The sequence below is a fragment of the Seriola aureovittata genome, chromosome 11 (assembly GCF_021018895.1).
Source record: "Seriola aureovittata isolate HTS-2021-v1 ecotype China chromosome 11, ASM2101889v1, whole genome shotgun sequence".
NCBI classification, from domain to species: domain Eukaryota; kingdom Metazoa; phylum Chordata; class Actinopteri; order Carangiformes; family Carangidae; genus Seriola; species Seriola aureovittata.
In genome coordinates this window covers 9,141,900-9,167,771 of record NC_079374.1, presented here as the reverse complement: position 1 = coordinate 9,167,771, position 25,872 = coordinate 9,141,900, and the positions used below count along the sequence as shown (strand labels likewise).

At 39.7% G+C, this 25,872-nt stretch overlaps 4 protein-coding genes across 5 annotated transcripts; all 4 read right to left on the bottom strand.

The window, feature by feature from the left end:
* Positions 1–3,102: 3,102 nt before the first annotated feature.
* katnal1 (katanin p60 subunit A-like 1) lies at positions 3,103–13,247 on the bottom strand. Its single transcript, XM_056390282.1, has 11 exons — positions 13,135–13,247; positions 11,549–11,722; positions 11,021–11,181; positions 10,518–10,686; positions 10,273–10,400; positions 10,063–10,168; positions 7,492–7,650; positions 6,953–7,079; positions 6,507–6,641; positions 6,178–6,304; positions 3,103–4,816 (listed from the first exon to the last, which is right to left on the bottom strand). The coding sequence occupies exons 1-11, from the start codon at positions 13,138–13,140 to the stop codon at positions 4,618–4,620; spliced, it is 1,491 nt and encodes a 496-aa protein (XP_056246257.1). The 5' UTR covers positions 13,141–13,247; the 3' UTR covers positions 3,103–4,617.
* A 1,054-nt stretch (positions 13,248–14,301) lies between these two features.
* zgc:101559 (Ras-related protein Rab-33B-like) lies at positions 14,302–17,512 on the bottom strand. Of its 2 annotated transcripts, none has more exons than XM_056388514.1 (2): positions 17,245–17,512; positions 14,302–15,649 (listed from the first exon to the last, which is right to left on the bottom strand). In XM_056388514.1, exons 1-2 carry the CDS (start codon positions 17,500–17,502, stop codon positions 15,203–15,205), a joined length of 705 nt encoding a protein of 234 aa, XP_056244489.1. In that variant the 5' UTR covers positions 17,503–17,512; the 3' UTR covers positions 14,302–15,202. The 2 variants fall into 2 exon arrangements, with proteins under 2 accessions (XP_056244489.1, XP_056244490.1); XM_056388515.1 differs by having other exon boundaries at positions 14,302–15,643.
* A 1,165-nt stretch (positions 17,513–18,677) lies between these two features.
* kbtbd7 (kelch repeat and BTB (POZ) domain containing 7) lies at positions 18,678–23,380 on the bottom strand. Its single transcript, XM_056390236.1, has one exon. The coding sequence runs from the start codon at positions 23,005–23,007 to the stop codon at positions 21,136–21,138; it is 1,872 nt and encodes a 623-aa protein (XP_056246211.1). The 5' UTR covers positions 23,008–23,380; the 3' UTR covers positions 18,678–21,135.
* Positions 23,381–24,085: 705 nt separating this feature from the next.
* wu:fc50b12 (uncharacterized protein LOC103911624 homolog) lies at positions 24,086–25,107 on the bottom strand. Its single transcript, XM_056389551.1, has 3 exons — positions 25,087–25,107; positions 24,804–24,967; positions 24,086–24,538 (listed from the first exon to the last, which is right to left on the bottom strand). Exons 1-3 carry the CDS (start codon positions 25,105–25,107, stop codon positions 24,304–24,306), a joined length of 420 nt encoding a protein of 139 aa, XP_056245526.1. The 3' UTR covers positions 24,086–24,303.
* Positions 25,108–25,872: the final 765 nt, after the last annotated feature.

Below are 25,872 nucleotides of genomic sequence, written 5' to 3'. Positions count from 1 at the left end.
AAAAATTAATTGGATAAGATTGGCTACTCAATGTTTCCTGGGCAGGTGTGTCATTTCATCATCAGTTCATGAACAAAAAAGCTCACACATGTCGACAATGACTGGGATTCACTGGATTTACAAACTAAGATTAAACAAGAGCATTATGTGAAATGGAAAATGGCACAACACTCATTTTATTTCGACTGTCTCTCATTATTGTCTTTCAGCTAGCTAAAAGCTAGCTTAACTAGCTAAAACCTAGCTAAATGCTTTTCTTTCAGTTCAGTTACTAGTAAACACAAATCCCTCAATCACCTGCTGTAAATCCAACGTCTCTGCTCGCACATTCTCAACACAAAATATAACCAGTCAACTCAGTCTCTCTGGTCTCACTGAGCTTCTCCAAGTTTTCAAACACTGAGCTGAATGAGCTCTGTAGTCACAGCAGGGATCATCAACACAAACAGCGTAAAGATGGTGCACGCGGGAGAAGTGACCGTAGAAGGCACGACTGAAGCTAGTAAACAAGCTAAGCTAACAGGGCAGGTACGGTGAGCAGACACCAATACCTGCTTATTAGCGCTAAAATAAAAATGATGCCATAATTTCACTCACCTCAAAATACAGGAGCACAGACTTCCTCACGCTCTATTAGTCAATTCATCACACACCAAGCCATATTATTTGTACGCGATTTGCATGAAAATTTCTCCAAGAGGCATCGGCACCACAGACACAGCCGAGAGGTCACGTTCAGTGACTTCAATTAGCTGAGGTGAGGCCTGCAGACAGCTGGCAGACACTTAACACTGTAAGCGGCCGTGCCCATAAATTATACATACATTTCGACACAGTAGAGTTGTAATTAAGGCTGAGATTAACTGTACAACAGTTTTATGTACCAGGCTGTAAACATTTTTATTTCTGCGATAAGGTAAAAGTTGGGCGGTGTAGGGGATTGAGCATAGAGCTTCCGTGTTGCCTTTATTTAGCTGCCCCGGAAGTTACCGCTCCAGCATACACCTGTTGGTCACGCAACACGGCAGTGTTTGATCAGGGACACTGACAGTGGTCGTGGTACACAAGTAATTTTACTTCTTCTTTTATAAAAATGTCTTTTTAGTAACAGTAGTTTTACTTGTGTACAGTTTTCCAGTACTCTTTCCATCTCTGTCATTTTCAGTGTGAAGAAGTACTGACATTATTGCTTCTTTCAGTATAGCTTTCTTGATAACAATATCTTCCTTAAGGAGAGAGTCCATTGTTGAGTGCCCCTGCTCTGTACCAGTCTGTCTTTTATCATCCGTTCCTTTATTGTACATATTACTGAAGTCAGGGCAATAGAACTAAGCTTGTTTGGCTGCTTCCCAGGTTTTTAAATTGGGATTATTACAGCATGTTTCCATTCCTCCGGCAGACAACCAATCTCCCATACATTATTGATTAAGGCTAGCATTCCTCTATTTCCAGCTCTCCAATGTGTTTTAACAGTTGGTATCCCAGAGCCTGAAGGACCTTCACACCATTCCTCTGATGCCCTCGACAGAATTGATGACAGAGCCCTCATCCACCCATCCTCACAGGCACAGGTGGCGGGCTGTGGATGCTGGGGTACAGTACAAACAAATGTCCTTGTTTTCATCTAAAACACTCTTGACTTGTTCACCCAAAAGATGTGAAATCAAACATTGCAACCTGTTAAGTGTTAGACATTTTTCTCTGCAGACTCTTATGCTATTGTGGGGTCAATATGTCTGAGTAAATAACCCAGCAGCAAAGAGGAATGTGTGCATACACTTTTATTGTACATAATGTGGATGCTGTGGAAGATGTGCTTGTGAAAGGCCTGTTTAATATCACCCACTTGCTTGTGTTGGATCATATATCATATAAACACCAAAAATGAGGTTTACAAACCATGAGTGGTGAGGATGGTTGTAGGGTTCTGGGAACACACAGGTTAATGTTGTTTAGACAGGTGTTCCTATTATTTTTGTAAGTCAATAGATAATAAAAGATAATAGAAACACCTCTCACCTCAAGAACAAGTGTAACAACAATGGACAAGTTGGTTGTCACATCTTACAAGCTTCATTAGTAGACAGCGGGCACCAGGATACATTATACTTAAGATAAAACTGTGTGCTATTATAGGTCGGTCACGAAGCTGGTAAATATTTAAAAATACTTTTGTTTCTTAGATATATATCTATAGATCATATTGCAAACTAACAATAGATTATGGGGACAGTGATACAATACTGAAATGCTCAGCTGCAGCTGTGTTATATCATGGGGAAGAATCAGATTTCATTAAAGGCTTTTGGAAAATGCTTTGCTTTCAAAACAGTAAAAACAAAAAAAACATTTTTTTGTCGTCTTTTATAACACTCTTACAATACAATCCATCAATCCATCCATCCATCCATTATGTGGGTGCTGCAAAATTAGAGGATACAAAGACTGCTCGACAATAAAGCCACCTGCTGTAAAATCTGTTTTAGATTAATCAAAGGACAAACAGTCGAGAGTGATAATTAATTTGAGCACCAGCACGGAGAAGAGTGCTGTGTGCTATTTGTCCTACATTTGAAAAGTAATAAGCAGGATAAGACATTTCAAACGTCAAATGCGCATCTGTTGACCTAGAAAAGATGTAGGAGTGTTTGAGTCATACAGAAGAAACGAAAAGCAAAACAGCAAAGAGACAGAAAGCGTCTCACAAAATCTTAACAACAGGGGGCATGGCGTATTTTGTCAAAAACTATGACTGTCCTAACACAAAACAAGCAACAGTCAGTATGTATATACTGATGATGATATAACAGGCAAATGTACGTATAGATGATGCTGCTTCACCCTGCTCCAAACACACAGAGACCAATCTACACATTGTCCACATTTCTAAATCTTACCAAGAAACACTGTGGTTGACTGATGGAGATGGAGTTGACTGAGATTTCAACATTCAGAGGGAAACTTTATTCTTTCCTGACCAATTTGTTTTTTTTTTTTTAAGTTCTCAAAAGACATTGCGGTTCACTGTTGGCATTACAGCAAAAAGCTTCTGAATCGCTCATTAGAAATTTGAAACAGACGGCAAGACATAACCTGACTCAGTTTAGGGTGATCAATAGATTTAATAGAATTCATAAAATACAGGAACCATTAAGCAGTTAAGGATTAGTCCATTACTAAACAATTCATATAGACATGTTATTTTAGCCTGACTACATTTGTTTGACTCAACAGAGCTAAAATTGAACCAAAATTGAAAATAGATATTAAAAACAACAACAACAAAAAAAACATACAAACACAAACACATAATCAGTCACTTCATAACAGACATTGTGGTTCTTCAAGTGTGTTCAGTCAGCAGGAAATACACAGGCTGTAGTGCTCAAACATACAGTTCTTCAAGACAACGGGCCTCATGCAAGAATAACAAGCACTAACACATTTGTTCTTCAGTGATTTGTGACAAACGATCTTCATTTTTCACCTTTGCCACAATTTTCTTGTACTTATAATTTTTTAAGTACAAATGAATTTTACTTGTGGTCCAGACTTGTCCTGTCATACAAGTCACGTACAGCCCCTATTATAATGCCTTAATCTGAAGGAATTTGCAGATGACCAACTAAAATAAATAACTATAATAAACAAAGCAAAAATTAATATTGTGTTCATCAAATCACCAACATCATGGCTTGCAGATTTAGAGGTTTGACCACATTTTGGTAGGTTTTATTGTATTTGAAGGGAAATTTCTCTCACATAAACAGCTGTGTCGGTGTTGGTGTGCTTATTGCTGCCCAGGTGAACATCCTCTGTTGCACCTGACAGTCGAACATCTATATCCTCCTTATTTTCTGTCACAATATGATTCTAGACGGATGACGTGTTGTTGCTGGCTGTATTATGATTGTCTAATTGTATCAGGTCTCCTAAAATGACCACATGATCTTGAAGCTCTGTGGTCTTCTTTTTACTCTTTGGTAAAATTTTGTGGATGAAACTTGCCCACAAATGGAGCAGAACTGGGACTCTTACATTGCATTTTTAAGGGCACTGATTACCCAAATCTCACAAATGCTCACCTACATATTGACAGTTGACAATCATCAGTTTGAAATAAGCAATTTATGACGAGTTTGTGTAGTTCAGGGAAGCCGACTAGGAATTAGTAAGAGGGGCTTAGGCTCAGAATCTGAAAATGTTCTTGCATGAGGCCTAATATTTAAGTAAAACTAGTGTACATTCCCTGGTCTACCTGTGTGTATTAGGCTACTTTTTACATTAAAAGTTCCCTGTGTAAGACAAGTTCCTCCTCAGGTCACCTGTCAGTCAGCAGCTGGATGATTGACAGTGTCTACACGGACAGTTGTGTCGAAGCAACAACGAGGGGGGAATACATGAAAGGGCAGGAGTGAAGTCACTGACAGTTCTCATCATGCTCTCTCAAAGGCACCAGTCTCCGTTGACTCAAGTGAACTTGAGCATCTGTATTATCTTGATCCCTGATGTGCATCCTGTTTCACATACTGGAGTTTACTCAGCTCTTTGACATACACTCCTGAGGCCCTCCTCTTCAGACTTTCCAAAGCTTCGAGTTCCTTCTTTAACTGCTCTCTATACTGACCCAAACTCAGCCATCCATGCTTCGTATTTTTCCAGGTCGGCAGCAGAGACAGACTTAGAGATCTTCTTGAGCGTGAGGGTGAAGTCCTCCATGGTCACAGGCATCTGCAGCTCGTCTTTGGACAGAGCTCGGATCTCCTCAGGGCTCAGGCCTTGGATTCGACGACGCATTGCCATCATGGACGCATCCCTTACGCACATGTAAAGACAGGAGCAGAGAGAGGCACGGGACAGACGACTGTTACTCATCACACATGTTAATTGAAAGAAATGTACCCCTTAAACAATGCATACTTCAAATAGTATTGCTCTTGTTATAAATTCCATATTTGAAGAGTTTTTCTCCTGTCAAAAGGGATGGAGTCTAGGCTATGATTAAATCCTGTCGGCTACAGGCTGTGTGTGGATGATATTCACACACATTCAAGGTCAATAAAACAATGCAAGCTGGAGATGAGCAGACACAGACAACTTGGGCAAGATAAAATACCTGCCATTCCCACCATAGCTATGGTAGAATGGATGCCCACACCAAGGGCAGGATGGTTATGAGAAAAATGTTTTTTTTTTTTCAAAAACATTTGCTTTGGCATCTCTCCTTTATTTCTATAGCGACAGTAGAGATAGACAGGAATGCTCTTCCATGAAAGCTACCAGGGGCGCCCATGAGAAAAATGTTAAACTAAATCAATTATTAAACATAAACGTAAACATTATTTTTATTATTCACTGATATATTCTGACTATGGTGTGTGTCACAAAGTAACGATAAAGCTAAACATGTATCAATCATTACTCTACTTGCTCTAGTGGTGTGAATGTGTATCTAAGCTTGTGTGTATATGTATGTGTGTGTGTGTGTGTGTGTGTGTGTATGTGTGTATATGTGAGCCCCAAAAAATCCTGCGCCTGTGTGGAGAGGCAGCTACAGCACTGATAAGAACGGATGACAACAGAAAGTGAAACATGACCCGATGATCTAATGATTAATCATTTTGTATGTAATTACTCTTTGTATGTGTGTGTAAAAATTCAGGGTTTAGACTTTGATTGTTCAGTAACAGCCCTTTCTATGAGCTTATGTACATTACGACAAATTAACATGATTATATAAAGAGTTAGAACTGATTAGTAAGAGACATTGCAACTTGGTTTACTGAACTTTAAGAAAGCCAGAGAAAGACCATTTTGATTAGAAGGTGATTGGGAAAAGGAACAATAATGTAATTTTGAGGTAAAAATCAGCTTTTTCTCTGAATTTATGGAGACTGGAAATAATTTTACACAACCTAAGTCTGTCATTATGAGTGCTATTTTATTTTAAAAAAACAAACAAACAAAAAAGGGCAAATTTCTTCAATAGTGATGCGTGGTGATATAAATATTTTTTACATGGAGACATTTTCAAGTTGTTTTTCTATTAATGTAATATGCTAATGTTAACAGTGTTAAACACAGCGGTGATGCAGGATAAACTGAGAATTATGTTGATGTAATTCTACTGATTTGTACTTTTTTTGTAAAAGCATACACACACTAACAAACACACACCTGCAGACGTTAGTGATGTCTGCTCCAGAGTAGCCCTCAATCTTCTCAGCAATGAGGTCCAGGTCCACATCAGCAGCCACCTCCACCTCCCTCAGGTTGATCTTTAGAAGCTCTACACGACCAACAGCTACACACACACAGCATCGATCAGATATTAGGATGACACATTTGAACATCAATTTCAGAGAACTGGATATTTGTGTACTCTCTAGTTGAGTAAATAAAACACTTGAACCATCAGTAAGTCCACAGTGTGAATCAATATTAATTACTCTTATATTAGATTCACTTGTTTTGTTGTGCTGTCAGTGTGTAGGTGATGAGGTCACCTGTGGGCAGGGGGATGTAGATCCGCTTCTCCAGGCGTCGTCGTAATGCCTCGTCAATGTCCCAGGGGAAGTTGGTGGCAGCGAGAACCATCACCATCTTAGAGGGGTCATCATTCTCCAGCGCTCCCCCCACACCTGGTTGCACAAATAATGATCTTGGAATCCAGGATATCTTACTGAAATAGTTTTATTTTAGTAGTGAGCTTTCTACAGTTTTACAGATTCAGATATATTACATCGAACACATTGAGTAATATAGTAGATTTCATCCAAACGGTGTCAAACACCACGGGAGAAACATTACTGCAGCTGTGTTGCATAGGTATTAACTGTACAATTTAAAATTCTGATGTAATTTCTGTTAATTTTTTTTTCATTAACTCCACAAAAATCTCTATCAGGAAACTGTTCATAGCTTCACCTGCCCACTACTCTATTCCACTCACCATCCATCTGAACCAGAAGTTCTGATTTGACCCTGCGGCTGGCTTCATGTTCATCAGATGTCCCTCTCCTGCCACAAATGGAGTCAATCTCGTCTATGAAGATGGTTGTTGGTGCATAAAACCGGGCCTAAGAAACAAAAATAGTTTAAGAAACTTTTTCTATATAACATAACCATAGCCATGTAACGTAACCATATAACATCACAAATATATTTCTGACCTATGTTAGATGGCAGAGGAATATAAATATAGGTTTCGAGCTTCTGTTTTGTATTGTGACATTTGCGTTATAGACCAGCATTTTTACATAATGCGCTTGTCTAAAGTGCCTTACAATTTGCCTCTGATTCATCCACCCACACACACCGACTGCAGCGAGCTACCATGCAACCTGCTTGCCTGACCATCAGGAGCAATTTGGGGTTCAGTGTCTTGCACAAGGACACTTCAGCACGTGGACAGAGCTGGGGACTGAATCACCACCCCTGTGATTAACAGATGACCCACTCTACCTCCCACATACCCACATGTATACGTACCATTTCAAACAGTAGACGAACAAGTTTTTCAGACTCGCCCCTGTATTTGGAGGTGAGGGTGGAGGAAGACACATTGAAGAAAGTAGTCCCACACTCTGTGGCCACGGCTTTGGCTAACATGGTCTTCCCTGTCCCTGGAGGGCCAACCATTAACACACCCTGAGACAAACACACTGTTGTTAAACTTAAGACACATAAACAAATGTACACAGAGATGTTTTTCGGGCTGACAAGCAGTGACTGCAACTTCTGATAGTCACAGAAGCAATCACTGTGAAAATCTAGATTAACATAAGACTTGCAGACATGTCAAACTATCTCCTGCTGCTGTCAGAAAACTGTGTATTCACTTCAGTACCCCTGCAAACATCGGTATGAGTAAGGACGCGTAGCATTTAAATCCACTGGGCTGATAAACAAGTAAAGGCAGCTCAAAAAATCTGAGAAAGCAGAGAGCGCTTCATCTGCTTCTACACGACTGAAAGCCCGCAGATCTGATCAGACTTATTTTTCTCTGGCTAACTAGATACAATCTCTTGCAAATAAGCAAAAGTATCAAGTATCACTGCTCTTTGCTTTGCATAATTGGTAAACCTGAGTTACTTATTTATTGTGAAATTTACTTGTGTACCTGAGGGTATGCTCCACAGAGAGAGAGACAAAATTGCAAAAAAAAGGGCGCTGTTTCCGTCAGTTTTGGCAGCTAATAGCTCATGATAACAACTTGCTGCCAGTTTGTCGAAAACATCTAAAATTACTGTCAAGTTGTGCTGATTCATTGCTGATTCATTGAAGCTTGAGAGAGAGAGAGCTAATGCCAGAAGCAACACTGATTTGCAGTTGTTTAAATGCCAGTAATATTAAACAAAATTACCATCCCTGATGCAAATCTCCTTTGTTAACATTAGTCAGACATCACTGCCGCTCTGATGGCTGACATTTTGGCATGTGGTTTGTGCGTGTTGCTATGGAGATTACATTTACATTTTCATGCATTTGTAGTCCCCGCTGCTTCAGAATCCATACACTAATGTGTCTTATACTCACAGCGGGATGGGGCAGACAGATTTTCAATTTAAAAAAAAAAAACGTATGCAACTAGAGATTTATCAGAATCTCAGCAGGAGCAGGTGGGAGTGGGAGGGCGCACATGCAGTAACCATGCAGCACAGACCTCTATACTAAATGTCAGCTATAATGAAACAAATACCGTCTGCCTACCTGTGTTCCACTTTAACAGTCGTGACCTTAAAATGTCTTTTTCTACAACGTATTAATCCTTCATTTTATTGTACTTTCAGTAATCTGAAAAAGAAGGGAGAAAGAGCTCTGCACCTATCTTAACCGAGTAAAGAGTTCAATTATGCACGCATATGTCAGACAAATGGAAAGCATTGTGCTGCTGTGAAAAAAAAAGATACAGTATTGACCCTCACATGGCAGGCCTGAGGGGAAGAAGCCTCACATGATGAAGCTCAGCTCAGACTGGTCATTCAGTCATGTAGACACTGAGAGGTAGCGTGACTGAGCAGGCCCATTGCTAGTGATGCAAACATATGAAAGACTTTGTATAGGGTGGGAGTTACACTACAACTTTGTAAGAGCAGGTTGCACCATACAGGTTACTTACAATAAAAAGTTAGGATAGATCCTAAAACTTAAACCTCCCTGGGCAGATGTAAATCATTCCTTATTAACTGTTGTTATAGAAAAGTTAGAAAGCTCGGAGACTTATGATAAAAGAAAATTATTTTTTTCAATATTTGAAACACAATTCCTGTCAAAGACTACATCCCTTTATATTTGGAGGAGGAAATTACTATTACTATTTATACTATTACTACTATTTTATGCTGCAGTCACTCGGTTGCTTGCAACAGCAACTTGTATGTGTTGTTGCTGCCTTGGGTCAAACCTTTTATGCTAAGATTGAAGTTTTCTGTTCTTGATGTGTTGTATGTGTGACACAAACATCCTCAGCTCAGTAAAGACAACTGAAGCAGAAACAATAGATAAATGATCTTGAAATTATCAATGTGGAAATGCGCATCTGTTAGTTGGTTCACACGTGATTGCTTGTATTACTGTCTCCTATCTATTTAACTAGTCCACTGTAAGTCTCTATTTTCCATCACTAGTCAGTAGTGATTTTCCCTTCAATATTGCCTGAATGATGCACCATGTGAAACAACATGCTCTGGCACAATGTTTGATAACTGACTTGCAGTGTAAGTAGTGTTGGTGCAGCTGAACAAAGAGGCCGGTTTAGTGTGAAAGTGCAGCTGTTGCAACAGGCAGCAGGAGTCTCATATTGAGTTGCTGAAGATTACAAAGATGGTGGGCGTGTTACAATCACCTTCTGTAAGGCCATATGGCTGGATGTTAAAACACCAGCAAGTACATACGTTCAGATTTGAGCACAGCACGATGTGAGATGCTCACTCCTTTAACAAGTGCCTCTATTGATCTCTGTGATTTCTTAGTCATTTGTGTGTGTGTGTGTGTGTGTGTGTGTGTGTGTGTGTGTGTGTGTGTGTGTGTGTGTGTGTGTGTGTGTGTGTGTGTGTATACCTTCCAGGGGCGACGAATGCCCTTAAAAAAGTCAGGCATCCACATTGGTAACACCACTGCTTCTCTCAGCAGTTTCTTAGCATCTTCCAGATCAGCAATGTCATCCCTACAGTTCAACAAGAGAATTCAGTCAGCAGGGCTGAACTAAACAGCCCCTGCAGCACAAAGTGTAAAAGGAGTATGTAAGAATGTGTGTGTATGCTACCATACCAGTGTACATTAGGGTTACGGGACACAATATCTCTCTCCAGTGAGTCCACCAGGTCACTGTCGTATCCTGTGGCATCAAATTTCTTCTGCTCTACATCCCCTGGTCCGTCGCCAGTGGCCTTTTTTCCCTGAGAGGAGAAAGAAGGAAAAATGACAGATAAAACCAAAAACAGGTATTTTTGGGGACAGATTGATTAATTCATCTATCCATTCACTCAACCACTAATCATCATCTGCAGTCTGACCTTATCGTCTTTGGCCTTTGTGCCACGGGCATCTCTGAATCCCGGTCGGTCTGGTTTAAGGTTGGCCTGACCGCGACCTCCTGGTCCTGCCCCTCGATGCTGCAGACCCGGGGAGTCCTTCCTCTGCTGCTTCACTGCACTGTTGGGACGCTTCACTGCAACAGGATTCCTTCAAAGACACGCACACAGGATTAAAACTACACACATGGATAAGAGTAGGACACACCATGATAATTTGCAATTGAGGAAATAGTGATAATAATGTGTGCCTAATGTTCCCACAGAGTGACATGAACTTTAAACCAGCTCTGCTAGTTCTTTGTGCTGGTAAAGATTGGTATGTCCACTTCAATGAACAGATAGTAAAAAAAAATCCAGCATGATGAGTCACATTGTGCTGGTAGAGATGAAATAAATTATGCAAAATAGCTGTCTTGATACTTCAAAGTGCTTCCTTATTCCAAATAGAATAAAACAAAATGTGCACGCACGCACACACACACCTGTGTTCTGCAGGGATAGGAGGGGGCCACACTGCTGGATCCTCAGGTCTCTCGTCAGATTGAGGTGCAAGGATGTCGACTGGCTTCTCTGACTTAAAGCTCTCGAGCGTTCCCATGATGGCTTTCACCTGCTCATACTCCTCAGTGAGTTCTTGCCTGACCTAATCACAAACAGAAGAAGAAGAGTATTACATCAGCACTGCATCCTACTGAAATACAACAGTTGATGTGTGTAGATGTCTGTGGTAAACAATACTGGGTTTATAGCAAAGCCTTAATGTTACAGAAGGGCTATTTGGCTTGCAGACAGCAGTCAATTATTCACAAATACAAAAAGTCCAACACTGAATTAAAACACACATTAAGATAAATTAAAAATGAATATTAATTAAAAAAACAGAATAAATTTCCTTATATACAATCATATACCTGTTAATGCTACCTATGTAGCTCCCCAGGGCTTCCCTTTAATGACAGTTTACTAACGTGTGTAAGAACATAGTGTGGTCAGGAATTTGGGGAACTCACCTGTTGCCATTTGACTTTAAGTGCAGGGTCTCTGAGGGATTGACAGTGCTTGTGGATCTGTTGAATGACACCCTGGTAGTACACAATGGAGGAGTCATAGTTCCCAAGCAAAGCATACTCACGACCCTTCTTGGCGTTGTCACATATCTCTGCCAAATTCATGCTGAATAATAGCTATATTGTGAGGGAAAAAAAGAGGTCATTACTTTAACTGAAACAATGGTGTTGGGTAAATGTTGGTTAGTTAGTTTTATTTGTGTATTTTCATTAGCATTTTATAAGTACATAACATTAATGGGGATTCAAATCATAAAAATCACACAACTTAAATAACACTGGTAACCTAATAAAATATGTCTTTTCTTAACACCTGTATCTTCCTCATCTCCCCCTTTAAAGAACAAGAGTACAACACAGGTGCAGTAATTATAATACAGATAGTAACACTGACGGTCAACATTAAAGTGCGCAAAACAAACACCTGCACAAAACCATCACCTCATCACAAACAGACCCACACCCTTACTGGATGCATCCAGATCCTTTGTTGCGAACTCTTCTGCTCACTCATTCGTATTTATTCCCAAATAAAATACAACATAATTAAATAAAAAATGTCTGACATACATATATACAATAATACAGTTCAACTACAAAACGAGCATAAAGTTGAATGAAAAAATCTCTACACAAACTGAACATTATAACCATGATGAGTGATTTATTGTGGAGTTAAGAGTTTTAGCTGGGTGTATGTATTAAACTGTCAATGCACACGTTTATGTACAGAGTAAATAAAATATTTAACCACAGTAACATTTGACTATAAGTTCATCACTTTAAACGCCCGATTTCCCAATAATAGTTTCAACAGGTTTCCAGATGTCTAAGAATTGGTCCAATTAGGTATATAGTTATATGCACAACCTTTCGTATGGATGACGTTGAGAATTTTTTAAAACCACATCAACACATCAGGGCTTTGGTCCTTGATCCACAGCTGCAGAATGTGTAATGTTACCACATACCATATTCTCAAATATTCAAAATATACTTGTTTTGTGATCTAAATCTAAGACACAGACTAAAGGGTTCAGTGTTACATTGACACCAATAACCTTAATCAAATTCAAAAGACATGAAAATATGTTGCTTTACCCGTGATACAGCATTTTAAACTAGGTCAAAACCACATTGTAAATTCTAGTCATTACACGATGATGCAGCTCCATGCGAGTCAGGTGCAGCTACTGCAGTGGTCAAAAACATGGTAGTTAAGCCATCTGATTTCAGGGAGTGTGATTTTAAATGTTTATCGCAGACAGTTCACAACACGGTTAAATCAAGCTACTATTCAAATGAGCTTCTTTACTTGTCTACACCCTGCCATCTTACCGATGTTAGCTTTTGTTAGCTTGCTGCTAGGCCACAGACATAAAACAAAACGAATCGTGCACCAATAAATAACGTAAACGCTACTTAATCCTCCCAGCATGTGTTAAATATACAGCCAGACAAAAACGACCGGCCAACAACCTTAATTATATCCTTTAACTACATATCCAATGTGATGGTAATGCTCATACCTGCATGAAAAGCACTTGTTTGTGTAGTTTTTTGAATCAGAGGTCCGGTATTGAGGAAAGTGTTACCATGGCCGCAGAGAGACGCCGCGTTAAGAATACAGACAGCTCGGTTTCTGTGCTATGTTCACGGACTTAATACAAGCTGGTAGACATGAGCTCCCTCGTAAGTGCTCATCCATCGAGGAAGTCACAGCAATCAGAGAGCGGATATTGTAAAGTGAGTTGTTTATTTTAATGGCACACTAGGTTATTTGATTTCGTTTCAATTTGGAGATATTTCCAAGGTTTCATATATATCTCGAAAAACCGTTGGGGAAAGATCATTTCAACGAGGAAAGTTGCTAGTTTACAGGGTTTCAAAAACATATCATCGACGCTATGGCTATGCATAAATTGACCACAGGTAGGTGGTAAAACCTAAAAAACTTTACCAACATAGATGAGAGACCCCTTAAAGTGCTCAGAGAGATGGAAAATTTGAACATCTACGATTTCATGACAAGACACTGGCCCAGACACTGTGAAGTTAATAAATGGACCTTGTAGAGAAAACATTTTCTCAACATTAATTTTTTTTTAAATTAGGATGAAGCTTCTGGTTATCCAATAAAATAAAGCTAATAGAAAAAACATTATTATACATATTATATGCATTTATAATTGATTAGTGTCAAGTAATTATAAGTAAATTATAATTTGAACATGTGTAATGCAAGTTTCAATTTAGCAAAAATAATTCTAACGCTTTACTACTGCTACTAATACTAATTCTAATAATAATGATAAATTAATTAAAAAGCATTTTTCGATGCAAAAATGTCAACATATGATTCCTCATACAAGTCTTCATGTTTTGGCAAATCTGTCATCAAACCTGAAACATGCAATGATTTCAATATGAATGAAATAATGTGTGTTGATGCTCGGCATTCTGCAAGGACACTGTCCAGTTCATCAAGTGCACAGATGAATCACAATAGCTGTGCCCTGTACTTACTGAAGCAATAACCTGTTATTTCTTTTTAGATCACAGAAAAGAATACTGTGGGAAATGCAGTGTGTTATCTGAATGAGCAATGTTGACTGACGCAGCTGCCTAAGATGCCAGAAAGTATGGTTATTACACTCTTCACACCAAACATACAAAAGACCAAACACCTAAAGAAATTAAAATTGTAGGGATAAAACCACTTTTATTGATTTGCAGCGTTACATTGTCACAAATCTCCATACAGTTGGAAAGTGTTTGCGTTATTGCACACATGCAACAAAAGTCAGTCAGATGTGATTTTTTCATCACACCATAAATACGGCATAACATGAATTTCAGGAACCGCTGGGCTTGTGTTCACTCATGCATTTCAAGTGAACTATGTGGATTTGCATTTTGTCCCAAAAGACAGCTACATTTTGTCATTAGTGTTCTTGTTTTTACTGAGCTCTCAACAAAAAACTGTAATGGTGGATGGGCTGACACAAAGCTTAATATGCTTGTATTGAGAAATACACATTCAATAACAAAATCAAAACGTATGCTGCAATATCACTCTAAACATTTGTTCAAGTAAATAATTGCACAGTTCTCTTCACAGTTAATTTACCTTATTGGTCCCTTTATGCCCATTGAAATCTGTTTTTCCCTTAATTTACTGTCTGTGTTGAATTCTGTAGATAAGGTATAGTGCTGTTAGACATCTGATTGCATATAATTTGTCTACGTACTAAATTGCATTCTGCAATGCTGTTTTCGTACTCAAAGTGTTTTTATGTGCAGTTTGAGCTACAAATACTTGTTATAACTCCATATCCATTCATGCATTTCATTGAAATGTTGTTTTAATTTTGTGCAAACGTATACATACACTATTACCCATACTGTCACTACCTGTGCCTTGCAGTAGGTAGGGGAAAGTGTAAAATTATAGTAAGCTTCTGTCCTTTCTATCTTATTAAGAGGCCTTTCTGTATTCAGTCTCTGTTTGGAAGCCCGGTTCAACGCTGCTTTCCTCAGCACCATTATTCTCTCTGAAGGCTTCGTTCATGCTCTCAATACAGGATGGAGGTGACCTCAGCATTGACAAGCTGCTGCCTCCTGTTCTCTCTGGTTCCACAAATGCCTTGAACTGCTCTCACTCAGCTGCTTCAGTCTCAGAGGTTTGTGGCTCTTCAGTCTATAAGCTATAGTCAGAAAGATAGCATCAACATGTTCCTTCTCAGCAGGGTCTTTGGCTGAAGTCTCAAACAATGGGAAGTTGTAGCTGTCGGCAAGACACTGAGCAGCCGACGCAGGGACCTCCCGGCGGTCCCTCAGATCACACTTGTTTCCTACCATGATGCGGGGCACCAGGGGCCCCACAGAGTGTCGGCTGCACTCCTCGATCCACTCAGGGATGCTCTCGAAGGAAGGGAGGCTGGTCACGTCGTAAACAAATATGACGGCGTGGACGCTGCGGTAGTAATGCTCCACCATGCTCTTCCTGAAGCGCTCCTGACCTGCCGTGTCCCAGATCTGCAACTACCACAATAGAAGCAAACATTCAAATAATGTTCAATTAATATTATTAAATGGGTGGTTATTCTATAGTTTTCTTATTATCAAACAATCCCAGGAAAACATGAAAAACAATGTGTTAATCCAACTCTCAACACTCACTGACTTCCCTCGCCTGTTTTGTTTGTCAGCTACTGTCCTACTGAAGATATATTATATATATATATATATATATATATATATATTATATATATATATATATATATATATATATTATATATTTCTAATTTCCTATAGTGTTTTAACAAAAGTAAATGGTGCACTTTGGTGAAGCACAGATTCATGCAATATAAAATATGGGACATTTGTGAGTCTGTATGGTGTATGTGGGAATCACTCAAAAAACGGTACAATGTGTAGTAATGAAGGGACATGTCACCCAATGCAACAGTGTGGCCCAAATGTGAAGGCCTATGGCAGAGGGGAATAAGCTATACACAGACAACATTATTCAATATTGGATTTGGAGACAATAAGAAAATTGTAGAATATTATATATCACAATCTAGCTCAATGTGTATGACAAGAGCGTTGGGTGAATAAGCCAAATCTAGGTTCAAATGAATGTTTTATTCTTTAAATAGATGTGATTGCTGGCGGCAAAGAGACAGGCCTTTTTCACAGAAGCCACAGTGTCACAGTAAGAAACAAAAAGGTGTGAATAATTAAATCAACGATGGCTAGATTCCATTTAGCTGCTTCGGTTTCAGGGACCTGGTATTATTTATGCTGGCTCAAACAGACAGAGCCATTGTTAATGTTATTAGTTTCACCTGTGCTTGACCTATGACATGTCAAAATGTATGCTTTGAAAAAAAGGCATTATGGTTGATCTTAGCGGGAAAAGCACAGGTGTTATTGATGATATTAAAGCAACTACATTAAATTTAGGTCAGCTAGTTTCTGGGTCCTGGTATTTTCCATGCTGGCTTACTATGGAACTGAGCCACTGTCAGAGATATTAGTTTCACCTGTGGTTCTCCTCCTATGCCAAGTCTACCATGAAGAAGCTCCACAGGTCTTGTCCAGCCTCGTTTATGGTCCACAGTTTTGAAATATATAGTGGCTGATCTAAGAACAGAAATCACTATAATTTCAATTTAGATTCTTCCATGTCATCACACAGATTCTCATTGTTTTAGCAACCCTCCCATGCTACAGTTGTCCACTGTCTCTTTATCACTATAACAATAATGTGGGAGAAGTAGTGGAAAATTAAAAGTCAGATCTGACTCGCAGATTCAAAGATAAAATCTTAATGGTCCAGTTTTGCTGTTTACCTTTTATTGCAGGGTTGTAATGTCTATGAAGTGATTTTTTTTTACTGGGAGGTGGTAGGACATATAGCCTATCAGACCGGTAAGGCCCATCTCTTTGAAATCAATGTTTTGAAACGGTGCCATCACCAGTCTTTGAATATCTAAGAACAGGCTCCAGGTCAGGCTCTCCTTGGCGTCCACTTATGAGCCTTAGCTCAGACAGATGGCTGCGTTAATTAAGCAGGAAGATAAGGTATGTGTGACATTAAACTGTAGGTGTGTGTTTATGGTTCATCTCACCTTGATACATTCCCCACCGAGCTCCAGCGTCCTCTCTCTGAAATCGACTCCGATCGTTGCCTCCGGGTTTTTCAGGAAAGTGCCCCCGCAGAATCTGTAAGTCAAACACGTCTTTCCCACATTTGAATCTCCTATCACTATTATCTTAAAAATGCGAGCTTGTACATTTTCATAATCGTGGTGCGAAGAGAGCTCTAGAGAGTCATTTCGACTGAAAACTGTGTCAAATTCCACCCCAGGTTTGTTTTCTATTGCCATCGCTCATCATCTCGCAGTCTGGAGGTGGACGGTGCTGAAATATCGCGAGAATGTGAGACCACAAATAATTGCCTTGATCTGTCTGGACCTTAGACTGTATCTAAGTCTGCACACTGTAAAACGTTATTCACCACTTTAGCCGGATTTATACAACATATTGGCGATTTTTTGTAATAATAATAATATTTATTATATTTTATTTTCTTATGGACAGTGGTGGAAGGTATTCAGATCTTTTAAGTAGTTAAGTAAGTAAAAGTAGTATAGAAGTATTATTTGATTATTGAATTACATTAATGTATACATCACTTTAATGTTGCAGCTGAGAAGGGTACAACTAATTTTAAATAGGCTACTGCTGTGTAGCTTGTGAATTTCCCACTGCGGATCAATAAAATCTTGAAACAAGAAACAGACAAAAGATCCACACACTGTGCTAGTAGCTCCCAGCTACTAGCACAGTGTGTGTGATTGTTTTAATTGAGCAACATTTCAGTCTACCAGAGATCTTCATCAGGCACTGTCAAATCATCATCACAAAGCAGAACATCCAATATATAGACACAAACACATTCATCACTCAGGTGATTGTGATCTGCATGAGTGAGAATCAAACTATTCTCAGGCTGGACCAATCAGAGCAGAGCTTGGACAACTGCAGGATTGATTACTAAACAATTGAGCACTAAAATATTATCTAGTTTTAACCTTTAATGATACATCATGATTTATTTGTTGATTATATGTGGTGATATTAATTTGAATCTGTATAATAACTAAAGTTATCAAGTTAATGTAGTAAAATAAAAAGTGTAATACTTGCTTCTGAAAGTATAAAGTAGCATAAAATGGAAGTACTCAAGTAAAATATGTAAAAACAAGTATCTTAAAATTGTTTGTTTTCTTATCTCGCAATTTACATGACATGTTATGGAATTATTCAGACACTTTAATCAACAACAAACCAAACTGTACAACATGTATATTCAACCTCATGTTTAAAAATGTTTGCAAATCATGAAGTAAAGACTGTAGTACATACAATTAATACCGTTTTCCACCTCATTACATTCACAATATTCACACATCGTCGTCTTCATCTATTGATCTGCATCCTTCAGTTTCAACATGTTGTGGCCATAAACTTTGGAAAAGAAAAGAAAAATACACACAAATGCTCTTCTGTATCAGAAACAGATGTTTATTTGACACATACACTAAAACAGCTTTTACAATCCAGGCCACGTGTTACCACAGCCAATCAACCCTTCCCCCTCACACACACATTCAAAATATAACACTTCAACTATCCATCATACAGACACAATGGTGAGACCTACACTCATTTACCAGTTTGTTAGGTACACCTAGCTAAAACATACAGTCCAATACAACAGCCCTGTATTAAATCCTACCTTCATGAAAGTTTATGTTTATTGTTTAGAGAGGTGTTGACTGAACTTTATGGACATTTTGGAGGCTGTAGTTTGTGGTATTGCATTATACCGAGAGGTGTTTCTAATATTTAGTCTACAATATTAATATGAATGAGAAGCAAAAACACTTCAGTGTGTTTAAACACAGATTATAAACTGGTAACTGAGTGTATGGGGTAGTTTGTGAAGGCAGTGGCTTTGCAACAGTTGCATACATGCAGACAAAATTTCCTCCAACTAAAACAATCAGGACCAAACAATACTGAAAACACTTTGTGAATTTTGATTTCTGATTATAACATAAATGTTAAGTTACAAAAAAAAAAATAGATACAAAAACATACATACACATAACAGAATAGTTTCAAATAAATTTAATAAAATGTATAATTTGTTGCCAAAGCTACCTAATTTCACTACATCTCAAAAAAATTTCAATCATGGCATACAGGCTTTTGCTTCAGCCTAAACCTGAGTGAGTGTACAGTACATTGGCTTCTACATTTCATACAGTAGTTTTCACAACGCTGGTTGTGTGCAACATCTCGATGTGCATCATCAACATAAAAAAGGACAGCAAATTTTAAAGCCCTGTAAATGACCAGTCGTGTCATTAACATGAGGCACTTGAGCTGCCTGATGTCCCCAAAATCAGTCAGGATTTTACACTGATCGTAAGCATGTGTGCTCCTGTATTCAAGCTAAATAACATGTTGTTAGCAAATATTTCTTTTATATTACACAACACAAGCACTAAGTCTTAAAGCATTAAAGGGGCCCTCCACTGATTTAACATAAACATGTTAATTTACTTATCGTGGGGAGTACTACTCAGCATGTGCAAACAGTTTCACATAATATCTTCTGTAGCTCTGGAAGAGCTTTGTCAAGTCTAAAAAAAATTCACAAGTAACATCACCTGGGTATCTCAGCTTGTGTTTGTAGTGCACACATTTTTAACAGACAGCCTGCTTTCCAAATGGCAAATGTGAAAAATGTGGGTGTTGAAGATGGCAGTGGTTCATAATTTTTTTTTTTTGTCATATAATTTTACACAAAAAAGAAACAAGCCTTCCCTGCTATACTGAAAATGAACTCAAAAACAAGATGCATGTGTTTGTATTCAGGATTTGCTTGATAAACATCCCCAGTTGCTCTTTTTCCAACCTGCCGAAGTCTGTTAATCTTGTATTTGAATGTCATTTCGCTTCCTAAATGTGTCTTGATAGCCTTGGTGTAGCATCAGATCACTTTCAAATCAGATTCACAGACCTTTTCACACCTGACATTTTGAGTTGTCATAGCAGGAAAAGCACAGGTGGAACTAATTACATTAACGATGGCTCAGTTCCGGCAGTTATTGCAGTGCAATACAGCAGTTAATTATCTCATGAGTAACACCTGTGTTCGACAAGTTAAAATGTCTCTGTGGTGAAAAGGTATATCAGACTTTGGTTTAATTTCACATTTTTCTGTCAACTTGTGGAGCTACCCTACAAAGGCTCATTTTGGAAACCAGTGCATTATGGAAGTAACAGGATCCCACTGTTTTTAAAAGCGTGACCATAGAGACAAAAAGTCAGGATACATAAGCGTCTGCTGCTTCAATTTTGAACCTTCTTTGTTAATCCGTCTCTTGTAAGTTGTAATTGAAAAGTTGTAAAGTTGTAGGTCAAATTTTACGGAAGTGTAATACTGCATCTCTGGAGTACGATTAATTCAGCTGCCTTTATTAACGTGCTAAATTATGACGCTACATGCTCCACTCTATAAAGGAACCTGTAGCCGAACAGTTATTTTTCTATCATGTATTTGTCTTAATTTATTGTGTAAACAAGAGTCTACAAGACCCTTCCAGGCATCATGCTGTCCTTCCTCCTGGCAGGACATGATACAAATTGAGGCACAATACCCTTGACTCTTGACATCTGTTCTCACTGTGAGGAAAACGATCGAAAGGAAACACTGAAACCAATTCTGCTTCTGCTGTGAATGGTCATTAGCCAGAGCTGTGATGAGATATAAAATAAAACATGTACATATTTCAACTCCCAAATGGCTTGTGCTTCTACTCTGTGACTGATTTTAATACTGAATTCAATCTGGCTCTGTGACCTCTCCTTGCAGACAGAACCCTGTCAAAATCCATTAAATTATAAATAAGTTAAACCGTTCTTTGACACAGTAACACATTTCACTACCAGTTCTCATCTGAGAAAGAGCTAGAGCTGCCAGAGTCAGAGTCTGCGTCTGTCAACCCATCAAAGTCCCAGTCAGCACTGGAGCCACTGTCATCGTCCTCCTCTGTAGAGAAGCTGTGAGCAGAGCCCAGGCATGCTGGGTACACGCGTGTTGAAACGCACACAGGCCCCAGGGTGGAGACATACACTGCCATGACATTCTTCCAGGTGTCCCTGGCTGGGTCGTATTCATGGATAAGGACCCTGTTTTTGTTGTGCTGCAGTAAAGTCTGAGTGAGGAGGAGCAGCTTGTTGTTGTGCTGGATCACCTGGTAATTAAGAGCCCGACTGTCAATGGGAATGTCACCCAACCTCTTCCATTCCCCCCTGGTCGGGCTGTAGGCTTTCACCACAGGGATATCGCACACACAGATGATCTGGTCCTGAAATACGCAGGCCTTGTGAAGCTTGTCTCTTCTCAGTGACCCACAGTGGCGCCAGCGGTTCCTCTTGGGATCGTAGCAAAGCATTCTCCTTTTGTTTACCACGTACAGGTGGTCGTTCAATGCTACCACCTGCATTTTACCCAAAGAGTGAGGCAGAGGAGCCACAAACGTCCATTGGTTCCTCTGGACGCTGTAACACTCCACCTCCTTCAGTCTGGTGTCCGTCACTGGATTCCTTCCTCCTAAAAGGTACACGTGGCCATTGAGGTAGCCCATCCCCGAGTGTATCCTCCCCAGCGGCCTCTCTGCCAACTCCTGCCAGCTGTTAAGCACAGGGTTATACAGCCAGAAGTGCTTAGAAAGGTGGGAGGCTAGGTACAGGTTGTTTTCAGGTGTGGCACAGGCGATTAAGGACTCCATGGTGGAACGTTTGTAATCCTGACTGCTGAGATCTTCCAAAGGAGGAGCCATGAAATACAGGTCCTCCGAGTATGGGTCACAGCACATTATGTTGTCATTGGGAAGGCCGAAGAAGAGAATCATTTCTTTTGCACTTACACCTATTCTGTGTTTTGGTACATCCGGCGTTGCAGGCATCCCACAGCTCTCCTCTGTGGACCTGTTAAAGAAAGTTGAGAGGTATTTCTCGATTAAAGGCCTTGCCATGAGGCTCTCCAGGTAACACTTGTCCTTTTCGGTAAACAAGTTCCAGCGTACACATTTGAGTGCTTGCAATGCATCCTCCCTTTTTTGTGGTGCATTAGCCTCGATCCACTGCAGAGCAGCTGAGCATACTTTCCTTTCACAGTCCACATCCAAAGTGTCCAGAGACAACAACTCCTTTAACTGCATCAAATCCAGCTCGCAAAGCTCCCCTCCATTACACACCTGGCTGAAGTTCCTGGCTATGAAACCTTGTGCATTCTCCTTCAGCTCAGGATTGTCATAGGTGTCTGCAAATTTCAGTATCCCCACACAGTTGGAGAGGTCGAGCCTCCTTGTCATGAAACTGGAGCAAGCCTTCCTGATGTACTCGAGCTGCAGCATGTTGGCCGCTGCGTACAGCCTCTGGACGTTGCCCTCCGTGATGGTCACCCTGCCTGTGTAGCAATAGTCGATGATAACAGACATGGACTCAGCGTCCACCCCGCGTATGACCACTCTCTCCTGCATGCTCTCGTTCAACCCCCCGGTGAACATGCTCTTGAAGTACGGGCTGGCAGCGGCGAGGACGTTGCGGCTACACAGGAAAAGTTGGTCAATGTCACCTCTGGTTGACTCGCCGCTGTGCTCCAGAGACTCCTCTTCGCACTCGACCCCGATGGTGACATCCCCGAGCAGCCGACAGTCATACAGCAACTTCAACTCGTTCATCAAACCCCGAGCGTGATTCACGTCCTCCAGCACCTCGGGGCCACTGAAACAACTCAGCGCCGAAGCCATAGCCGCAACTTCGGTGAGCAATTTGCTAATTTACGTCGGCGACGGCTTCAAATAACATACTCGACAGGGTCTGCGCGCTGATAATGACACACGCGTTTGCAAAATGAAAATCAAACATATGCTGTGGAAAAACACATTACCAGCGACTTAACAGCTGAGCGGTCCGCTGTGCGTCTGGAAGCCAACAGTTCTCGGTCTCCAAATGATCATAATGTCGCGTTTAAATCAGGGATAATCCTCAGATTACACCTCGAGGGTCGCTGTAACAGTAGCGTCAATTTTCATTGATTTTTTTTAACGCTGTTATCTGCCTTAAGTGTAGCAGTCTCCCTAAAATAAAACAACAGTCAATTTAGCCAATGTTAGAACTATATTTTCCGAGAGAAATTGCAAAAATAAAGCATCCTTTTGTGCACAAGAGTTGCACGGATTTTTCTTTGTTTCACTTCATTTTTATTTCGATGAGTCCTTAAAGGATTTTGATTTCAGTCTGCACGTTTACCTCTTTCTACAAGTCAAATTAGTCTTTTTAAACCAAAATGAAGAGAGTGTAGTCTCTTATTTTGAAGGCAACCTTGCCTGGCTTCCACTGTGGGTCACTGCTCGCTCACACAACCTTGCTAAGAGATTTCACGTCTCTTATTGGTTTGTGTAAGTAGGTCAATTTATGTTTGGTTGTCGATGAATCAACACCCTGTGCTAATGTTAAAATTTAATTATTTGATTTTTTTTTCCAACTTTTAATTTTGAATGCACGTGATGTATTTACATTTAGTTGAATTAAAATTCATTTCAAATTTATTTACTATTTCTGCTTCTCCCCTCTGATACATGTTACTGAGCACTTCATGCCAAAACAACCAAACACTAACCATTAAACTCACAAACAAATCTACACGTTTGTGATGTCAGAACATATTTTAGCACAAAAATATTGCAATACCAAAACCTCACTGCACTTACGAAGCACACTTTAATATATACATTGTACAATAGCACACATCACTGTAGATTGAATAACTTTTGCTTCTGTACTGTTACAAAACAATAGCATTTTAATGGAATAATGGGAATTTGAGATGAGTCCTAGGAATTAGCTTTTCATCTTTATTGCAAAGCTTTAATTTTTTACAGGAAAAGTGGCATGACAATATACACGCCCCATACTTCTCATGTTCAGTGACATTCACTCTATTCATTTCAGATTACTTACAGTGTGGAGTATAGCCTACTACATGCTTGTAAAGTAAGAACTGTGGGCGCAGACACAGCTATTTTTTGCATTTTCAGCCAGCCTTAAGTGTATCTACGGTTGAGGTCGTTGATTCTGCGAAGTGCGTCTTGGTTGTGGATGGTCTTATGCACTGTGATGAGGAAGGGGAAGGCGGAGGGCAGCTCCACCCTGCGGCTCAGCTTCTGGTGGCCCCAGTGGAGGCAGCGCAGCCTTTCAGCCAGGTCGCGCCTGCCTGCTCGCTCCAGACCGTCTTGCAGCAGCTTGGTCTTATTGGGTTTGTCCCATGACCTCTCATACCTGTGAACCAAGGAAGGGAAACAGGTAGTGTGGAGAAAAGCCCAAAAGTCAAAGTGTAGGAGACCACAGGAAAACAGCTGGTTTTAAAGGTACACATGTAAGCCAACATTGCACAGAATGATGGGAACGCTACCCCCTTGAGTACCCCCTTGTCTTACTGATCAGGTGTTAATTCAGGAAACACCCCTGTATGCCTCATGTAAATCTCACCACAACACCAAGTTACACACACACACACACACACACACACACACAAAGACTGTACCAGCTTTCCAACATGGTTCTGGCCTGGACACTCTTCTCTGTAGAGCTGGTGTGGAACCGGCCTATCTCATTTCTGCTGAAGTCAAGCTCGTATGCCAAAACTGTCCACTCAAAACCAAGCTGACTTGAAATCTCCTGCAGTGTCTTCACGTTGATTACAGCATCCTAAAAAACACACACAACGACATACACAATCACCTAAAGATAAAATGATTTAAAAATGATGAAATATGTTTCCTGTTTTAAGATACATGGAAGTGAAAACGAAAACAGATTACGCATACCTCTTGGGCTTTGTTGGGCATTATCTCAAATTCCAAAAGATGAGCAGTGCAAGTCTCACTCTACGTACCTGTTTACATAAACCACATTTAATCATTTTTTGAAAAAGGTTAAACGTATATTTACGGTCCAAATTTCCAAATAGCAGGCAGAGATTTTATTCACTTACCCTGAGGTACAGTATGCCAATGATGAGCGTGGTTCGACTGTTACTGGGGAGATTCAACATCAACATACTGACCTGTTAAACATTAGTCACTTTAGCTCCAGGCTCCCGGTTGGAGCTAAAAAACTGTCAGGTTAAACCCCCCCCCAACTGCTACCAGTTACACAAGTGTAAAACTGGACTGAAATCTTCACTGTAATATTTTAGAAAACTAAGTATCTTCCAAACATTTTAAGGAGTGGATGAAATGTTCTATCAGTAATGAGTCTGGTTAGTAAGGAATTATATAAGTTTTAGATTGTAGAGGGGGATTTGTGTAGCTTCATATTTTTTGCCACCATTACCTTAAGTGTTTTCATGCCATGGACAAGTAAGTAGAGTGCATGGTCTTTAGCTTCTACATGTGCGGGGCTACAAGATAAATAATTTGCCTGAGTACTGTGATTCTCCTGGTTGGACTGTGTTAGGAGAAAGCTGTCATCAGTTTCTCTAAAAATAGACTGTTTTTAGTCAAAATTAGAATATATTTAGCTCATTTCTGCATTTACATCAATACTTTCTTAAAATGTAAATTGTTTTAAATAAACAAATCATTTAACACAGCATAAGTTATGACACATAT

Coding starts and splice junctions, on each gene's coding strand:
- katnal1 (XM_056390282.1), bottom strand. Junction 10,687..11,020: donor CCTATCCCTGCAGAACACAG/GTGTGTGTGTGC, acceptor GTGTCTTTGAAG/GAATCCTGTTGCAGTGAAGC. Junction 6,305..6,506: donor CTACATCCCCCTGCCCACAG/GTGACCTCATCA, acceptor GTGTGTGTGTAG/CTGTTGGTCGTGTAGAGCTT.
- zgc:101559 (XM_056388514.1), bottom strand. CDS start 17,502: ATGGCAATAGAAAACAAACCTGGGGTGGAATTTGACACAGTTTTCAGT. Junction 15,650..17,244: donor TCGGTGGGGAATGTATCAAG/GTGAGATGAACC, acceptor CTATTGTGGTAG/TTGCAGATCTGGGACACGGC.
- kbtbd7 (XM_056390236.1), bottom strand. CDS start 23,007: ATGGCTTCGGCGCTGAGTTGTTTCAGTGGCCCCGAGGTGCTGGAGGAC.
- wu:fc50b12 (XM_056389551.1), bottom strand. CDS start 25,107: ATGCCCAACAAAGCCCAAGAG. Junction 24,968..25,086: donor TGCCCAACAAAGCCCAAGAG/GTATGCGTAATC, acceptor TGTGTTTTTTAG/GATGCTGTAATCAACGTGAA. Junction 24,539..24,803: donor AGAACCATGTTGGAAAGCTG/GTACAGTCTTTG, acceptor CTTGGTTCACAG/GTATGAGAGGTCATGGGACA.